Raw genomic sequence first — 16472 nt, forward strand, 5'->3', positions numbered from 1 at the left:
TCCGGTTCCCTCGTAGCATCTGCTCATATCTGGAAGTAATTATATCTGGTGTAGATTTATTTCTTGAGCCCACAGCGCAATGAGGGCCTGTTGTGAGCTTTTAAGTGCTTTATTTTCAGCGTGTGAAAGCCATTTGAAATGAACGGACGAAAACTCGCTGCTTGAATGAAACATTTACTAATTTTTGCAAGCACCCAGCGGGGGCCGTGTTTGGCTGAGAACATGCATGACGTACGATGTCGAGCTGTTCAAACAGCTGCTTATTCGGTCAAGCACGTCCCAACGTTATTCGGCACTCAACGGGGTCTATCCGTCCGTCCATGGCTCATTATCGTGTTCAGGTGGGTCTAGTGTGTGCTTACCACGACACAAAGCACCACTGGCGGTAGGGTTCCTGCCCGAACCCTGGCAGAACGAGCAGAAAAGCAGGGACCGTCTCGTTAGACATGAAACATTACAAGTGATTAAACGAGGGCTTTTGATCTTTTCCCCGGGTCCCAGGGAGAGGAGCCACGCGTTACAGCGAATCTGACACTTCACATCTCTCATGCATGTTTTGCGCCGTTCACGAACCAATGGATGGGTCTGGCCAACCGGGTCGGATGGACGAGAAAGCGTTTCATGCCGCCATGCCTCGGGAACGATGTAAGAACGCTTTTTAATTATGAATATTTCATTTCATGTCGGCCATGCTTTTCCATTCAGGCCAACCGTTGCCACCGGGAGCGAACGAGCTCGGTCTCAGGAGAATTGGCCGCTGCAGAGTACCGGAATGACGGAATTTCTGGAGCTCGCGGATGCTTCTTTTACGCACACTAACGCATAAAGGTCGCGGAATGCGTTTTGACTTACTTAACACAAAGTTCAGCACGGAAGCTGGGGATTGATTTTTCCCCAGTGAAACTTATCTGTTTGACCAACCGAGAAGCGCAATTTTTCGGGCTGATGATGGAACATCAAGCCACCGAGCTTGGCTTACCTTGCACCTTGAAACGTGGTTCATTATGATACGGTGCTTTTTTCTCTTTTCAAAAAAGCTTCCCTTTGAGCAACTTCCGGTACCGCTTGCATATCGATGGCTGCGGTTCGACTCTACAACTTCGAGCGTTTTGCGTGTTTGTCCGTTACACAGCTGCCTACATAAACTTTCCTCGATGGTAGAAACAACGTCATCAGACATCAGAAAGAGGGCTTGTGAAGGACGCACAGAAAATTCCGCTCTCTTGCCTTTCATTTTCTCTCTATTTATCGCCTTCAGTCTTTCTCGGTCGTGTGTAGGCCATCGCGAGGGCCCGAGATGACGTGTTTGACTTTGTTTCAGCGGGACCAAAAGTAAACGCTGAGAAAGTTCGCGACGTCGTTGATGGAAAATAGGGAAAAAGGTTGCTGTGACGTCGGTCCTAGAAGTTCTTGCTGAATATTTGTGCACTCTTGGGTGAGTGATTTTCTTCTCACTTTGAGCCCAGTACACGCCCATGACGGGGCTCCTATTTTTCAGATCAAATGGTCATGGAAGCAACCCAACGAAAATACACACGTACATTCGTAGCGAGTTTAATTTAATTTCGAAATAAATTTCGAAAGCATATACTACATGCCCCGCAAACATTGCGCAGTGTCAGATTCATGACGGAATATATGTTTCATCATTCGTGTGTGTATGCGTGTTTGACCAACGATAGCAAAAGCTTCGTTGCGATAATATCGAAAAGAAAGAAAAGCACTCACAATCCCAAACTCGATTCGTTTGATGTTTGATAACTAATTATTTTTGGCCAACAGATCTGTGGCGTCCTTTTTTCGCACCTTCCAAACTCTCCGCTAATTGACCGGTGGGCTTGGAATATGGTGAATGATTTATGCTGCCAGTTTGCTAATTACCAAATAGCACTCAAATATGCTGGTGCACTTCCCGGCTCGAGCGAACGCCAAATGGCACGAAATAATTATCGATCATGTTGGTGAAAAATCATACATTGTTCCTGAAAACCGGTTTCGATGCGCGAAATTCGATAATGACTGGAACCGATTAGCACCAATCAGTAACGGGGTGTGCGCTCCCACAAAGGTTCAACTCGATCGAGCAATTCGAGAGGATCTTAACAGAATTGTTCAGCTCGTCCACCGAGTTAACCGTGCGAGCTGCAAACTAACCCACCATTTGGCAGCTATTAGGAAATGTGCGACCATATTTGCAGATTGCCACATTTGTTCCCTGAGCCCGCGTATAAATTGACCCTCGTTTTGCTACCTCTCCCCTGGAGCGTGTTGTTTGGCTTCTAAACGCAATTTTCACGCAAAACAATAAGCACTAACAATTATTGTCATCGGTACGACATCACCCCTTGGGACCGCTTCCATCCCACCATCGCGGGGTCGTGATTCGGCTCATCATTATCATTAACGTGAATTTTGAAAATTCATCTCTCTCGTTCTCGCACGACGCCGTACACTCGCAGTCCTTTTTGTGCTGTAGTCGTGCGAAGCCAGTGGCGATATGATACGCTATCAAAATTAGCGAACGCTGGCTTATTGGCTTTAATTGGACTCCGGAGGGCCGTTGATATGTACTCGTTCTCGGCGCAATCCTGTGGAGCCAGTTGATTAGTACACACCAGCATAGTTGAACGGAAAAACATGAAAGGGACTTCGCTCGAGGGCAAATTTGTCTCTACGTCAAACTCGGGCGGAAGCGCGTGTGAGTTTGATTGCGATCACTCATTAGTGAATGGTGGGGATTTCATGTTCGAAATTAGCTGACCACCCCCAGCTATGTTAATGACATTTTCCATTTGTGACCAAATGCGGCAAATCTGATCTGGTGGCTTTGTAGCTTTTTTGTGGCTTTTTGCATTTATTTGACTTTTTACCTGTTATTCAACAAAGCTCTGGTAAACTTAATTAATGGAACACTCGTATGCAAAGCGAAAACTTGCACGTATGTTGATTTGCCTGCCCCAGTATTGATGAATTTATATTAAGCTAGATGTAGAGGATCGATGCAAATTGAGGATACCCTCCAGCACTATGATCTACAAACGTGCCATAATCTCAGAGAATCATTTTCTCAAGACTTCGATTGCACCGTGGAACAGACAAATCGATAGGATGCCCCAAAACCACAAGTCTAGCTCTTTTTGCGGTCCTGAATGTTGGTAAGGATTTAAACAATAAACCCGGCTTTTTACTAAGCCTTTCGACTGAGCTCCAGCTCCTAGCGAGGGACGATAAGAAGCGTGATTCGTCGAGCGATCCCCCAACAATCGGAAAAGGGTCCATTAAATAAATCATTGAATAATAAAATTATACACACGCCATAAATATGCTTCGCTTGTATGTTTATTCTCGTTATTTATGATGGCCTCTGCGGTAACGTTAGGCGTTGCTTCATTCCCGGCCCACTCTAAATGACGATTTTTTATGGTTGCAGAAAGAAGGCAACGGATGAGAAAGCGAACTGCCAAAGCGGACTGCCTTGTTTGACAGACTTGTTTCGTTGACAGATTTTACTGCTGCTTGCAACCGGCGAACGGAAAGAGTTATGGAAAAAAATAAATCGTTTGCGGAAGTAATATCAATCGGAGATTTCTCGAATTATTCTGGCTTGATATTTTGATTTTAACCAATATTAATGCAAGAAAAAAAATGCTAGCGCGTGAAAATAATCCGTGAATGTCGGCAAGTAATCTATTTCTGTTTCAATAATTGGATTTCCAACACAACAAATGGAAAGACATTTTTTTCCTCATTTACTACCAACAAAATATATAAAAGGCTAGCCTCTTGTGAGTTGTTATTTCGAAAAGGCTGTCCAAAATGAGAAAGGTGCCAGAAAGCAAAGACAAGAGCAAAATTAATGATAAGCCCTGAAAAGGCAAAAAGCAGAGAGAAACCCGTACAGCTCATGGAACATGGAAAATATGAAGCATGACGATGATAATTAATCGTAGAATTCAAGCTTATTCATTCGGAAACAGGATCCTGTAAATGAAAAGAACAACCGGCCCGTTACAGCGACGACGTGCAGTTGAAAAGGAATGAAGGCAAATGATTGTTTCGCGTAAGTCTCCGGAAACGCATGGCAGTACCAAGGTTGTTGGCGTTTTTTCCTTGAAAGAACTGTTTGTCTCACTTCGAAAAGGATTTTCGTCGATTTTGAAAGTAAACAAAACAGCAGCCATGGGAAAATATATCTTCAAACACGTTACAATCGAATCCAAAAAACTCGGCTGCAAGATTCAATCCAATCGGCTAACTCCCACTGCGATGGAAAATAAGATGTAATGACGCTTTTGTCCTGCCATTCGAGATAATTCTTTTGCGTTCTTTGAGACGAGTTGCGACATTCTGGATGGATGCTCGGTTGCATAAGGCGAGCGAAGCTGAACGTAGCCCAACATTAAGCAACCTTTTCTGAACTCTCACAAAATGTGCTTTTCTACCTTGAAACGGCGTCTATCAAATCATCCACAGTTTCCCGAAAATGACAAACATTTGGACGGAAAAGACGAATGACTTTGATTGGAGCAATTAACTCCTTGCTCAGCCGCCCAGGCTGAATGAAAAACCGAGTTACATCATTTTGATTGACAATCATAACGTAATGTGTGTGTGTGTGTGTGTATGTGGTAGTATTCGGCACGCAAGGATCACATCCTCCTAAATGGGCATAATTTGTGTAGTGAGTGTTGAACAAATTAAAAACCACATGCACACACAAACACTCAGAAACACTCGTCGGGTGTAATAAAATCAGCTCCAATTAATGTTCCCCATTAGGGCTCGACCAGAGCTCAGGTTTCACAAAGTGTTGCGTTAATTGACAATCATCTTGTTAATGAGCGTTTCCCGTCTAGTTTGAGCGTCAAAAATCATTACTTCACTCAAATTGGAGCAACAAAAAAACCCGGTATGAAAAACGTGGGACAACGTGTGACCATGCTCGACTGTGTTGTAATTGTCACTCACAGGAGGTGTAATAGCATCGCTCACACGGACAAGGACACGAGCCACGTGTGATACATTTCGAAAAACTCGGCTTATAAATTAAATATGCCTCGCTTCCCATCGACACTCGCGCGCCTTTCTCCGCGAACTGAGTCTCAACGGAACGTATAAATCCGCAGGCATCAAGGCAGGCCATGAAATGGGCCAAAGTTGGTTCTCCGCCATCACTAGCGCTCTGGATCCTTCGAGAATCATACCGAAATGTAACAAGATAATGCTCTTCTAACAACAACTTTTTCTCCCCGAAGGAATCCCTCAGCACCCCGGAACGCTGCGGAGTCTTTTTTTCTTCGTTGCCACGATCAAACAAACCGCTGGAGTGCTGTGGCAATCCTCGACCAAGGACGAATGTATGTCCTGCCCGTGTGCAAACCCCCGACGCAGGTTTCGCCAAGTTTTGCCAACACTCGCGTCGACCACCGACAGCCGGTGGGGTTAACGCCGCAGAAAGGGACAGTATTTGCTTTTGTCTTATCCCCGGCAGGTACGCGTCACGGCCTCGCTTATCTGGATTATTTCCTTCTGCTGGAACAATTATTCACACGCCTAACAAATGGTTTTATTTGCGAAAACAACATTTCGCGAAGGATGAAGTTTTTCCCAGCGGCAAAACTGAAAATTTGCCTCACCCACGGTTAGGTGCGGTTGCTAAGGGCCAGATAATTGCCTGAAATCCTTTCCCGCCGGAGCGAACCGTCACTCGGCAAATTATGCCCTTTACGTTTCCATGAGCTACTGAACCAGGTTGGAAGACAGCTTTTCCGCCGAAGGCACACGGAAAAGCAGAGTCCGCGGGATGCAGTCGCTCGTGGCAACAATGTTGTAAAATGAAGGGTACACGAGCGATTTTACAGACCTCTCGAAGGACACCCATACCGATCGATAGTGGTGAAGAGGGAAGAAAATGGAAATAAAAAAAACGCACCACCGTGGATCGCGGAATCAGCGACTCGACAGTATCGAGAGCATTCCCTCCGCGGATCTGTCGCTGAAGGACGAGCCACTTCACGCAGGCACCGGGCGCTGGAAGGCGATATCAAGGACTCTCGTAATCAGACGCGTTTGTATGTTTTCGTTCGCGCGTTTTCCCGTGCATTTGCATAATGATTATTTTACACTTCGATCGTGACGAGCCACAGCCCCGGGAAAGACGGCACTGGGCTGAAGAAATCGCCTCGAGGTGCAAACAGAGCGTGTGGATGGCAGAGAAGTGAGCAAACGATGGTGGCAGCGAAAAATGAAAATATAAAACGAAATGAAAAGATCTCGCGCGAGGAAAACAGGAAAGCAATTTTGTCCCGCGAGCGCCGCAGAAACAGGTTGTTCAACATTTCCACAGGTTGTTTTTGTTCGAGCTTGGCTGGCCCTTTTCGCCTCGTCTGGCTGGCACAAAGTCGCGCGGACTCGTCGTTCTCGATTCGATTGAGGACAAATTCAACAAGCCATAAAGAAACCCATTATCCGTCCGCTTCGTCATTCTGCTCGTGAATGGTTTCAATAATTGCTCGTTCTCGGTTTGGCTCGCGTTGCTACCCTGGGTGCGAATCATATCGGGGTTGAGCGTACTTCTTTATTTTCTTTTTCTCGCTCTTCATTCTCTTTACCAGCACCAGCGATGAAAGCAAAATAGAGGTTTGTTTAAATTATGCGCCCGTTACGCATGAAATGTTCCGCTCGCACCGTGGCGTGAAGTAATTGGACAATTCGATTAAGTGGTTTCACGTGTGCCACACAATGTCCATCAGATGCCTCCCAAAACGCTTTCTTTTGTGCGGACACTCAACGCTCCAACGGTCAGCCATTCGAGATCCTTAAAACTCCTACAAACGGACCCGGTTGGTCGGTATTTAGGCCCTCTTTCAGCCACGTGCTTCGTGTGTGTGTTTGCCTTACCGACTAGCGGGTTTCCTCCTGCGAACAGGTAGGCAGAATCGCGATGACGAGTAACCGAAACACGTCGAGCCGTTGGACATAAATTCACACTTCTGTTTGAAGAGTGCCCAGCCCAGCCAGCCAGCCGTTTCAGCGACCCCAAGCGCCGGTATGTCGATGTGTCAAGCGGTGGCGAATTTATCTGACATCGTCGAGACGAGCGTCCGGTGCTTGGGTGGAGTGAAAACGCCGACCAGAGAAAGCATGAAATGTCACCGCATGGTATCGCCCCGAACCCCTACACACCCAAAACGCCTAAAGGTCGTGGGCGCCAGCAGGACCGTATGTGACGGAAAAGTGGAAAATCGTGCCTGGCCTACTAAACGCGCCCGAAAAGCCGAGAGAGAATGAAATGAATCGAAGCCGCCCACGGGTTGTAGGGAGTAAAAAAGACCGTGGACAACCGTGAGAAAGGAAATAAGGGAGTTCTCCTTCGTGTGACCTCCGTGACGAGGCTGTTGTGGGTTTGCAATCGTTCTCCGGGACGAGGGCTTGTTCCTACGGGGAGAATGATTTATTTCTTGCGGTTGAAGGTTAGTTCGATAGCCCGTCCGATGGGAAAGGCTTGTTTTTTGCTAAATCGATCCCATTGAGTCAACGGGACGGTATGGTGGGTGAAAATCAACCCCAAACTCCCTGGCAATACTTGGATTTTTTCACCAGCACAGCAACCAGCGTGAACTAAATCTCGAAGAGTACAGATGAGTGGGTGCAAAACTCGTCATATTTCTCTTCTTGATCTTACGTAAGCACCCCGGAAGGTCGCACATCTTGCAACGCCCAAAGCTAGCTCGCAGGGAGTGTTGACCGTCGCGAGATAAACTTATCGGCCAAGTGACACTGAGAATGAACTTCACAAAGCATTGTCAACCAACTGTTTCCCGGGGGATGCCTCGATATCAACCGGCAAAGCGGCCCTTGATTAGGGAGCTGTTAGGGTGTTCTACACGAACGATGAATGGCTGTCTGAGCAACTATGTCGTTTTCGAGGACACACAGCGTACGATAGACGGCAGCGCGCATGCGAGTGGCAATTGTGCGTTTGCGCACAGCTGGCGTTTACGATCAACAACAACAGCTGATAAGTCGACTACACCGGAATTAAACCACGCCGTGGCCGCACGCCACACGCAACGCGAGTGTGTGCGTGCGTGGCGCGAGCAAAGATTTATCAGGTGTTTCTCGGTCGCGTCTGCGATTAGGGGTAGTTTGTGGCGGACCAACGCGCCGTCGCGTACGCAACCGTACGATGTCCGAGTCACCGACACCACCGGCACCGGACCGCTTGGATCTGGATGATCTGCTCGCGGAAGTAGGCCATTTTGGTCGGTTTCAGCTGTGGCAATGCGCGCTGCTACTGTTGCCCGTAGTGTTCACTGCGTTCTCGAATCTGTGCTACGTGTTCACCGCCGGCGACGTACACTATCGGTAAGGGCTAGTCATTGAATCCGAATCACGCCACCGTCAGTACAATGTCTGCGCTGTTACAGCTGCCATGTGCCAGAGTGTGAACAGACAGTTCGCGCTGACGCGTACGCGTACACACCGGACTGGCTCAAACACGCGGTACCATTTGGCGTGGGTTCGGAATTGCCCGCGAAATGTGACCGATATCGAGTGCTGCCATCGGAGAACGATACGACCACCTGCAATGAGTCCCGATTCAATCACAGCATCGTTGACCGCTGCTCGGAGTTCGTTTTCGAGGATCCCACGGAAAGGACCATCGTCAATGACGTAAGATGCTGGGGTGCGTTCACGTGGGCACGTGACCAACAAACCGACCGCATTTAATGCCTGGGGTTTCAATTTCAGTTCCACCTGACTTGCGATGAGAACCGCTGGAAGGTTACGCTCGTCGGGACGGTGCACAGTATCGGGCAGTTTGTATCCCTCGCCCTTTCAGGTATCATTTCCGATCGCTTCGGGCGACGCTGGACGTTGCTGTTGGGCGTAGGTGTCGGTGCAGCCCTCGCGATCGTACGCTCGTTCACCACCAGCTATGGCGCGTTCATGACACTCGAGTTTACGGAAGCGATGTTCGGCTCAACCAGCTACACGACCGCGTTCATTCTAAGCCTCGAGCTGGTCGAACCAAGGCTGCGTGTCATCGTGAAGAGCGTAATACTGGTGGCGTACGCGTTGGCTGAGGCTCTACTCGGTTTGCTGGCGATGACGTTTCGCGATTGGCGTACACTTTCGATCGTCCTGTTCGTACCCGGAGTCATCTCGATCTCGCTGCTCTACACCACGGCCGAAAGTGTCCGCTGGTTGCTCGCAAAAGACCGCCAACAGGATGTAGTGGCCATCCTGCAACGGGTAGCAAAAGCCAACGGTCGTCCACCCTTACCTCAGTCCACGCTGGACGAGTTCTATCTGCAGCAGAAGGCGAAACTGGAAGCGGACCGTGATGAGGCCGGCCGCGGCAAGTCCTTTATGCAGCTGCTTCGCGAAACCTGCCAGCACCGACGGTTGTTGTTGCGGATCGCTAACTGCGCGTTCTGTTGGTTCACCAACGCCATGGTGTACTATGGCCTAACGCTCAACTCAGTCACACTAGCCGGTGATAAGTACAGTAATTTTATCTTCATCACACTGGCCGAAATCCCACCCTCGTTGGCCATCAACTGCATCCTGAATCGATTCGGACGCCGGAAAACGCAATGCGGCTCGCTGGTGCTGTCCGGATTGTTCTGCCTGTTGGCACTGACAGCACTCAAAGGTACGTACTGGAACTCGAACTCGATTTCGCGAACCGATTCGCGCACTCATCGAACGGTTTCCGTTTTCAGACATCGCCTGGCTGAACGTTGGCCTGTTTTTAATGAGTAAAATGGCCATCTCGCTGTCCTTCTCCACGCTGTACATCTACACGGCGGAAATCTTCCCTACCAACCTGCGCCAGAGTTTCATCTCGTTCTGCTCCATGGTGGGCCGGTTCGGTTCCATGTTGGCCCCACAGATGCCACTGCTACAGGCCCTCTGGACACCGCTGCCGATGCTGCTGTTCGGTTCGGTGGCCGTTCTGTCGGGTGTGTTAATATTGGAGTTCCCGGAAACCACCGGTGTCACGCTGCCGAACACGCTCGAGGAGGCCATCGAGCTGCATAGTCGCCGCAAACAGCCACCGGTGGAACCGGAAAAGGGCTCCTATACTAGCCCGGGGTGAACGTGGGTGTTCGGGATAAACTTACCTGAAATAAATACCAAACCATAAAGACACATTAGAGCACATTCATTCGCAGCAACGGATCGTGCATGCTACCGAACGGTAGAAACAGGAAATGGGAGAACAGATTCATAGAAAACGTGAAATTTTGGGGAAGTACATTTGAGAGCACTCACAGAGTAGTATATTTGAGAGCAGCCCAAATTTTGGCTCAAATTATATTTCATTCAACCTTCAGCTTCATTGAGTTGAGGCGGTATGATGTATTGATTTTGAAGATGAGCTTCACGGTGAAATACGTAGATAAAGCGGGTCATCACTTCTGGGACTGAACGGTCCCAGGTTTCCACTTTGGATCGCTCATTGTGCTGGTTGCGTAGCTTGTTTCTGACACGGTGAAGGAAGAACAACGAAATTATTTCCCGAGGGCAGTCAAAAAGTCGAAAAATACAACCGTGCCAGCTGAATCGTGGAATGGCGAAAACCACCTTCGCATTCCCAATTCGAAGCCTTTCATCGCTTGTTTTGGCCAAAGCGGAGCGAAAGCAGCTTTAAGCATTTGAGAACAAATGAAAAAAAAGCCACCCGTACCCTTTCGAAGCCAGTCTTCCATGCGACGTGAGTAAGACGTTGACAAAACCAGAGAATATCTGATTTGAAAGGAAGAAGCGTGGAAACCGTAAAATTTTCCAGACTCGCTTCGATTTTGCCGGAAGAGGGAGTAAACGGCGACTTTTTGCGGAAAATTCCCATCCCACTGTTCATCTGGTTACCTCCAGGGAGTTTCGAAACTGTTGCAAATGGCTTCAACTCGAATCTGCCGTGAACGAAACCGAAATACGAACGGCTTTCGAGTTGCTTCCTCGGTGCACTCCTAACCTTTTCCTTCAAGCCCCACTGTCCGTGCGCTGTCGATGCGATGGAAGGGAAAGCTCCCGGAGCGAAAAAGATTTGAGTTTGATTCCGCCCTGCCGTGCTTCCGCTGCGAGATGCGAAATTGACAAAGACCAGAAGCAAAAGCCCGGAAAGTGCAGAAATGATGCCGAAAGATACCAGACGCGAGATGGCGTGGTTGCGCGAGGTAAGCGAAAGGAAAAAAACTGATTTATTGCTCGGGGACTTAAGAGACCATTCGGCTTAACGGTTTAAACTCGATGGCTTATGAATCGCGGAGGAAACGCCGATGCCGTCGGTGAAGAGAAAACACAAACGGACGGAATTTCGGGCTAGAACATTAAACAGAAGGCTGCACGGTGAGAGACAACAACATAATGGCAGGACAGTTTGTCGTAAGATTATTAGTTTCTTTTATCGTATTTTTCAACTCGCTCATAAACTGCTTATCGCACGGGATTCTCCAAAATCAAAAAGGCGCTTCAACAAAATGTTTTTTTTTAAATTTCATTCAAATTATCACTTCTAGTGATATAATTCTCAGCATCAATTGATGCAGAACTAAGTGTTCAGAAGATCTACTACAAATTTGTGCTGGATAAATGTTACAGTTATTTTTTAACAATTCCAATCCCTTGCATGTTGTTCGATAAATTAACATATTTTGAAATTGCCGGAAAAGCAGTCGAATGAAATATTTCAACGAACAACATGACGATTTCGGTTTGCATTTTACGTTAAAAATATACGAACGTTTTCAAAAATTCCGACCGATTAAAACGAATGCACTGAATGAAACGTTTGCCAGCGTTCGGGCGGATATTCCAAGTACCGAAGTGGCCAAAGCACGACTCCACGCTTCTGTCAGAAACACAATGAACCGCTGTTGAACTGGACCGAGTTCTAGGGCACGCCTTTGCTTTTATTTGACAAACATTTGCGTTCAGAAGCAACGGGGAAATGAAAATTCCGCGCTACTGCCCGTTCGATGGTGCTGTTTTCCACCTGCATCGATCCACGAAACATCATGTCGAACGCATCAATTCGCCAGTTTCAGACATTTTGGAGCAGCACCGCGAGGCAGCGAACTGAATAAATTTCGCTCTGTCGAATTCACGACAGGGGAAAAACCAGGGTCATGCCTTGCTGAGTGACCAGAAGCACCATCGGTGGTCATCGCCAATCGGGCTCTTTGGGTCGGATCCTGGGCTGTTGCTGGTAGTCTGAAAAATTCCACATGCATGGAGAGGCGAAACTAATAACAGGAATAACAGCCATGGCTACACGCTGCTCTCGGCAGGCCACAAAACAAAATAATCAGATATCTCAGGAGGGGGCTTTTTGAAGGAACCGACGACACTGCGACGCTTGGTTAGAGCACACATCATCTATACACAAGCCATTCGGTTGAACGTTGGCCATCACTGGTCTGCCTGAACGGTCGGTCAACACCGAATGAACGTATTCTTGTTGAGAGTGTTTAGACAAACCCTCCGTTCCGTGTGTCAAAGAGGTAGGCAAACCTGGGTCTACCTGTGAATGTTTTCATCTCCAGTTATCCTTTTTTTGTGTGGTATTCTCGACAACTGCAGTGTGGGACAGAAAATGGAGGTATCGCCCTTTTGCTCGTTGAGTGCTTACCCAAAGGACGTTGGATGTGGCGAGGTAAAGAACACCTCTCGTTTTTTCCGACTGTTGTTGTTATTAATGACCTTCTTCCTTTCGAAGCGACCACTGTGACGACCTCGCAACCAGCCATTGCAAAGGTCCTGTGAGCCACGCACCTGGCGGATCCTTTTTTTTCCTACACGGCATCATCAGCGTTCGGGTATTTCGGAGAATTATTTGATTAAGATATTCGACCGGCCCGGGACCCGCGATGACGGTAGGCAACAGGGCCGAACGCTGATCAGAAACTTTTGCGGATTCGTGGGTGCCACCAGCACATTGCAGCAGATTGGGTCAACCATTGGCGATAGCCCATGGAAATGAAGCGGTCAGTTTTGCTGTGGTTCTTTTTTTAACTGTGGTTGTATACTGTCGATACCACATGGTGGTTTACTCCGGTGGCTATTAACAAATTTAGTTTACTTAAAGATCACAACTGCGAATTTGCAATCACCAGCATTATTATTTTATTTTGCTCTAGCTCTGTTTTGGTACAAATTGATGAAGCTTTGCTTTATCACGCATGAAAAACAGGTAAGACTATTTCCAACAAGACGTGGGGATTATTTTCAAATAATAGAGTTGGTATTGAGTTTAACTGTCGATATTGTCCCTCAAATATCTAATGCAATCCCTAAACTGCTAAAGCATCTTTATTACAATGATAACAATAATTCGCTGATTAAAATAGAGCAGGTTTGGAAGACAGAAAATGAAATTATTAGACTTCCAGCTGCCGGCGAGTGATCAAATGAACTAACCATTCAAAGCTGTTCCTGATCTCTGTTTGTTTACTTATCCCGGAGCTTGCTTCCGCTCGTTAATACATTATAAGAAAGTCTGTTACAACACTGTTGTGGGTGTTCGTGCTCTGGGAATCCTTCAAGCCACTGTTTGTGAAAATTCCATTCGTATTTTCCACCCCTATTGTGGCAAACCTCCAATCAAGCTAGGGTCAGTATGCGGGACGGCAGGAAAGTGAAAGAACCGCCGGGCAAACCTATCGACCGTTGGTCTGTGTGCTTGGCGCTTGGATTAGGCCATTTGCCGAAAGTCACGGCACAACTCGGTGCCCAGCTTTGGTTTACACCCACGGCAAACACTGGATTGCCGGTTAACAGCTTTGGGGGAAAGCCTTAGTTAATCAACCAAACAATGAAATTAGATTTTGATACGAGCAAAAGCGAGAAGTTATTATAATGGGATCCTTTGAAGTGGGCTCCCGTGGTGGGAAAACGAAGTTTTGCTGAAGTAAACTACGAGACGATTTATGGGGATATGGATCAAGGCTTTATCATGCAGCACGCACATTACTTCCGGTACAAGACTTGGCTTCTTGTAAAATTATCTGGGTCAGTTTTAGTCGTCAGTCAACAAAAAAACAAACGATTGTGAAACAAACATTTAACATTTTCAATATCCAAGCACTGCATGGTGTGGGATGGTTTTCAACACACGTCAAATTTCGTGTTTGTCGTGCTCAAAACACAAACAATGGATTATTGAATAGGAAACACCAATCCATCGTTCCAACAATTGATCTCTAAACCATTGAAGTTAATGCAAAACAACACTGCGTAACGGTTATGATTTATCAACACTTCTGATGCGTGGATAGGTATGACTTAACAAACCACCAATAGTACTTCCGACCAGAAATGCCCAATACGCAGACCATGTAAAATCAAACATATATCATCGTTCCGTTTCTAAACGGCTCGTGTTGATGGAAGATTAATCGACCACCAATCTCAAAGGGCCCACGCCACGCTATAACCACCGCGTAGCAAAGGTTGAAATCAATAGGAACCCTGTGGAAATTATCGTCCGAATAGAGGCGGTTTATTCCACGATCCAGCAGTCATCCCCGTGTTCAGGTAAATTTATTGCCTTCTCAGACACGCCGACGATGGCATATTAATGCTCGTCCTCGTCGGCTTGATCGTTAAAATATGGTACTCATCCTTTTTGGTATGCGCTTCGTCCTGAGCGAACATCCTTCTGCAGACCACCATTCGAACCGTCATCTTTGCAAAACCAGCGCGTTCCATAGGAACGATGTATGAATGAGGCTCATTATTATGCTGAGAACGGAAAACAGTTACGCCAAAATAGGCATCATGATTTATTTACACCTTTTTACTTTGGTCCAAGCAGAGGTATTTCAAAATTCTCCGAGCTGTGAAACACGGGATTATAACCTGAGAGCAAAGACGAAAAAAATATACGTCCAAAAAAAGCATGGGCTTGTAAATGTTTGCTTTGCGAATAAAGTAAATTTGCAAGTAACATCCCAGAAACGTGCACATCTGTGATTATATGGAATACTTGCTTTGCCTGCAAATAAGGTAGAGCGTTACACGCGCAAATAAATGCATGTTTCAACGAAGATCCTTTTGCTTTACGCGTGGATGTAAACTCTATCTAAACATTTACTCTATACATTTACTCAGTGCTGGCTTCCGAAACTACAAAAACTACATATGATACATATCAAACAACCCTGTTTTCCCGTGAAACGTCTGCTCGTGTGTTGCATTTGCATTCAAACCCAATTCCTCCCATGAATGAGGCAAAACAAATAAACCCCAACTGTCAGTTTCGATCCCAGTTGGCTGGACCGGGCATATTTATAGACATGACGTTTAGCTGCACATCCAACGCACACATCGATGCAAATGTCGGTCGGTAGCTAATTCCACTTGGAGTGGTATCAACCGAGCTGACAACGGCGAGAGGAGGCGTAACATTTTTCGTATGAATCAATTATTCTATATTAGATATGTATAATTTAGAGTATGCCTAAATTTGGCTACGCAATTCGCCATACGATGCGCGTAGCACAATTTGCGGTAAGGACAAGCGAGGCGTGGGTGATACAGGATGCTGGGAGATTGATGGGCGTATCAGGTGTGCGGTGTTTTGTGGTTTATTTCGCTTAAAATGAATGCCTTCCTGCTTTGCATTCGAGTGGTGGGACGATTGTTTTCCACCGAAACCCTATGCCCGGGCCGTTTCAACCATGGTGTTGTGGTATCATAATTGATGGAGACGCCTGGTTACCCGTAATCGTGCAGTCCTTGTTGCACATGCAATTCAAGCGGAAAAATACCACTGACCGAAGCAAAATCTGGTATGTTTATCCTCTCCCTGATGGAGCTACTAAATTAACTAATACTATGGAAGGTGGCAGAGAGAGATACGGAGAGGAAGAATACACGAGGATAAACAAGTCCCACACGACGTTGGGCTGATGGGAGATTATGTTTGCAATTAAATTTTCCATTTTCCAATGACTGTGATTACAAGGCTTACAAAGTGACCCAACGGGACAGTGGTGAAACAAACAACACCGTGTTGCAACACCTTGCGTTGATTTCTCTGTGCGAGTAGTTCGGTTAGAATAATGTAACACTCACAAACACGCACACACACAACAAGGATTTCAACCGTGCAGTGCGTTTTATCGTGTTGAAACTTCAATCTTTGATTTACGCTGTCGAATTTCGGGTTGATTTCTGCACCTGACGCCATCGTTCTTGAATAATAAATAGATTTACCGATACCCAATTTGACGCCTAGTCACAAAATGGCTACAAATTGTATTCCACCGAATTGGGTGGGCAAACTGCTTAATGGGACCTCTCTTACCGAATGGATAAGATAATTGCTTGGATTAGAATTTCGAAGGACAACGAACGCTCGATGGTATGCAGATGAGATGCGGCCGTTTTATGGGTTTTCAGTTTCGTCACCTTGCCTTAATTGTCGCCCAAGCTCGCCGAGTGGGCCGCTGGGTGGG

At 46.8% G+C, this 16472-nt stretch overlaps 1 protein-coding gene across 1 annotated transcript; it reads left to right on the forward strand.

Annotated features, from left to right (window-relative positions):
• Nucleotides 1-8188: 8188 nt before the first annotated feature.
• On the forward strand, nucleotides 8189-10108 carry LOC128720288 (solute carrier family 22 member 4-like). The gene is made up of 4 exons (XM_053813950.1): nucleotides 8189-8367; nucleotides 8430-8676; nucleotides 8755-9661; nucleotides 9732-10108. The coding sequence occupies exons 1-4, from the start codon at nucleotides 8189-8191 to the stop codon at nucleotides 10106-10108; spliced, it is 1710 nt and encodes a 569-aa protein (XP_053669925.1).
• The last annotated feature ends 6364 nt before the right edge of the window (nucleotides 10109-16472 follow it).

The sequence above is a fragment of the Anopheles nili genome, chromosome 2, assembly GCF_943737925.1.
Source record: "Anopheles nili chromosome 2, idAnoNiliSN_F5_01, whole genome shotgun sequence".
Lineage (NCBI taxonomy): Eukaryota > Metazoa > Arthropoda > Insecta > Diptera > Culicidae > Anopheles > Anopheles nili.

Coding starts and splice junctions, on each gene's coding strand:
- LOC128720288 (XM_053813950.1), top strand. CDS start 8,189: ATGTCCGAGTCACCGACACCACCGGCACCGGACCGCTTGGATCTGGAT. Junction 8,677..8,754: donor AAAGGACCATCGTCAATGAC/GTAAGATGCTGG, acceptor TTTCAATTTCAG/TTCCACCTGACTTGCGATGA. Junction 9,662..9,731: donor GGCACTGACAGCACTCAAAG/GTACGTACTGGA, acceptor TTCCGTTTTCAG/ACATCGCCTGGCTGAACGTT.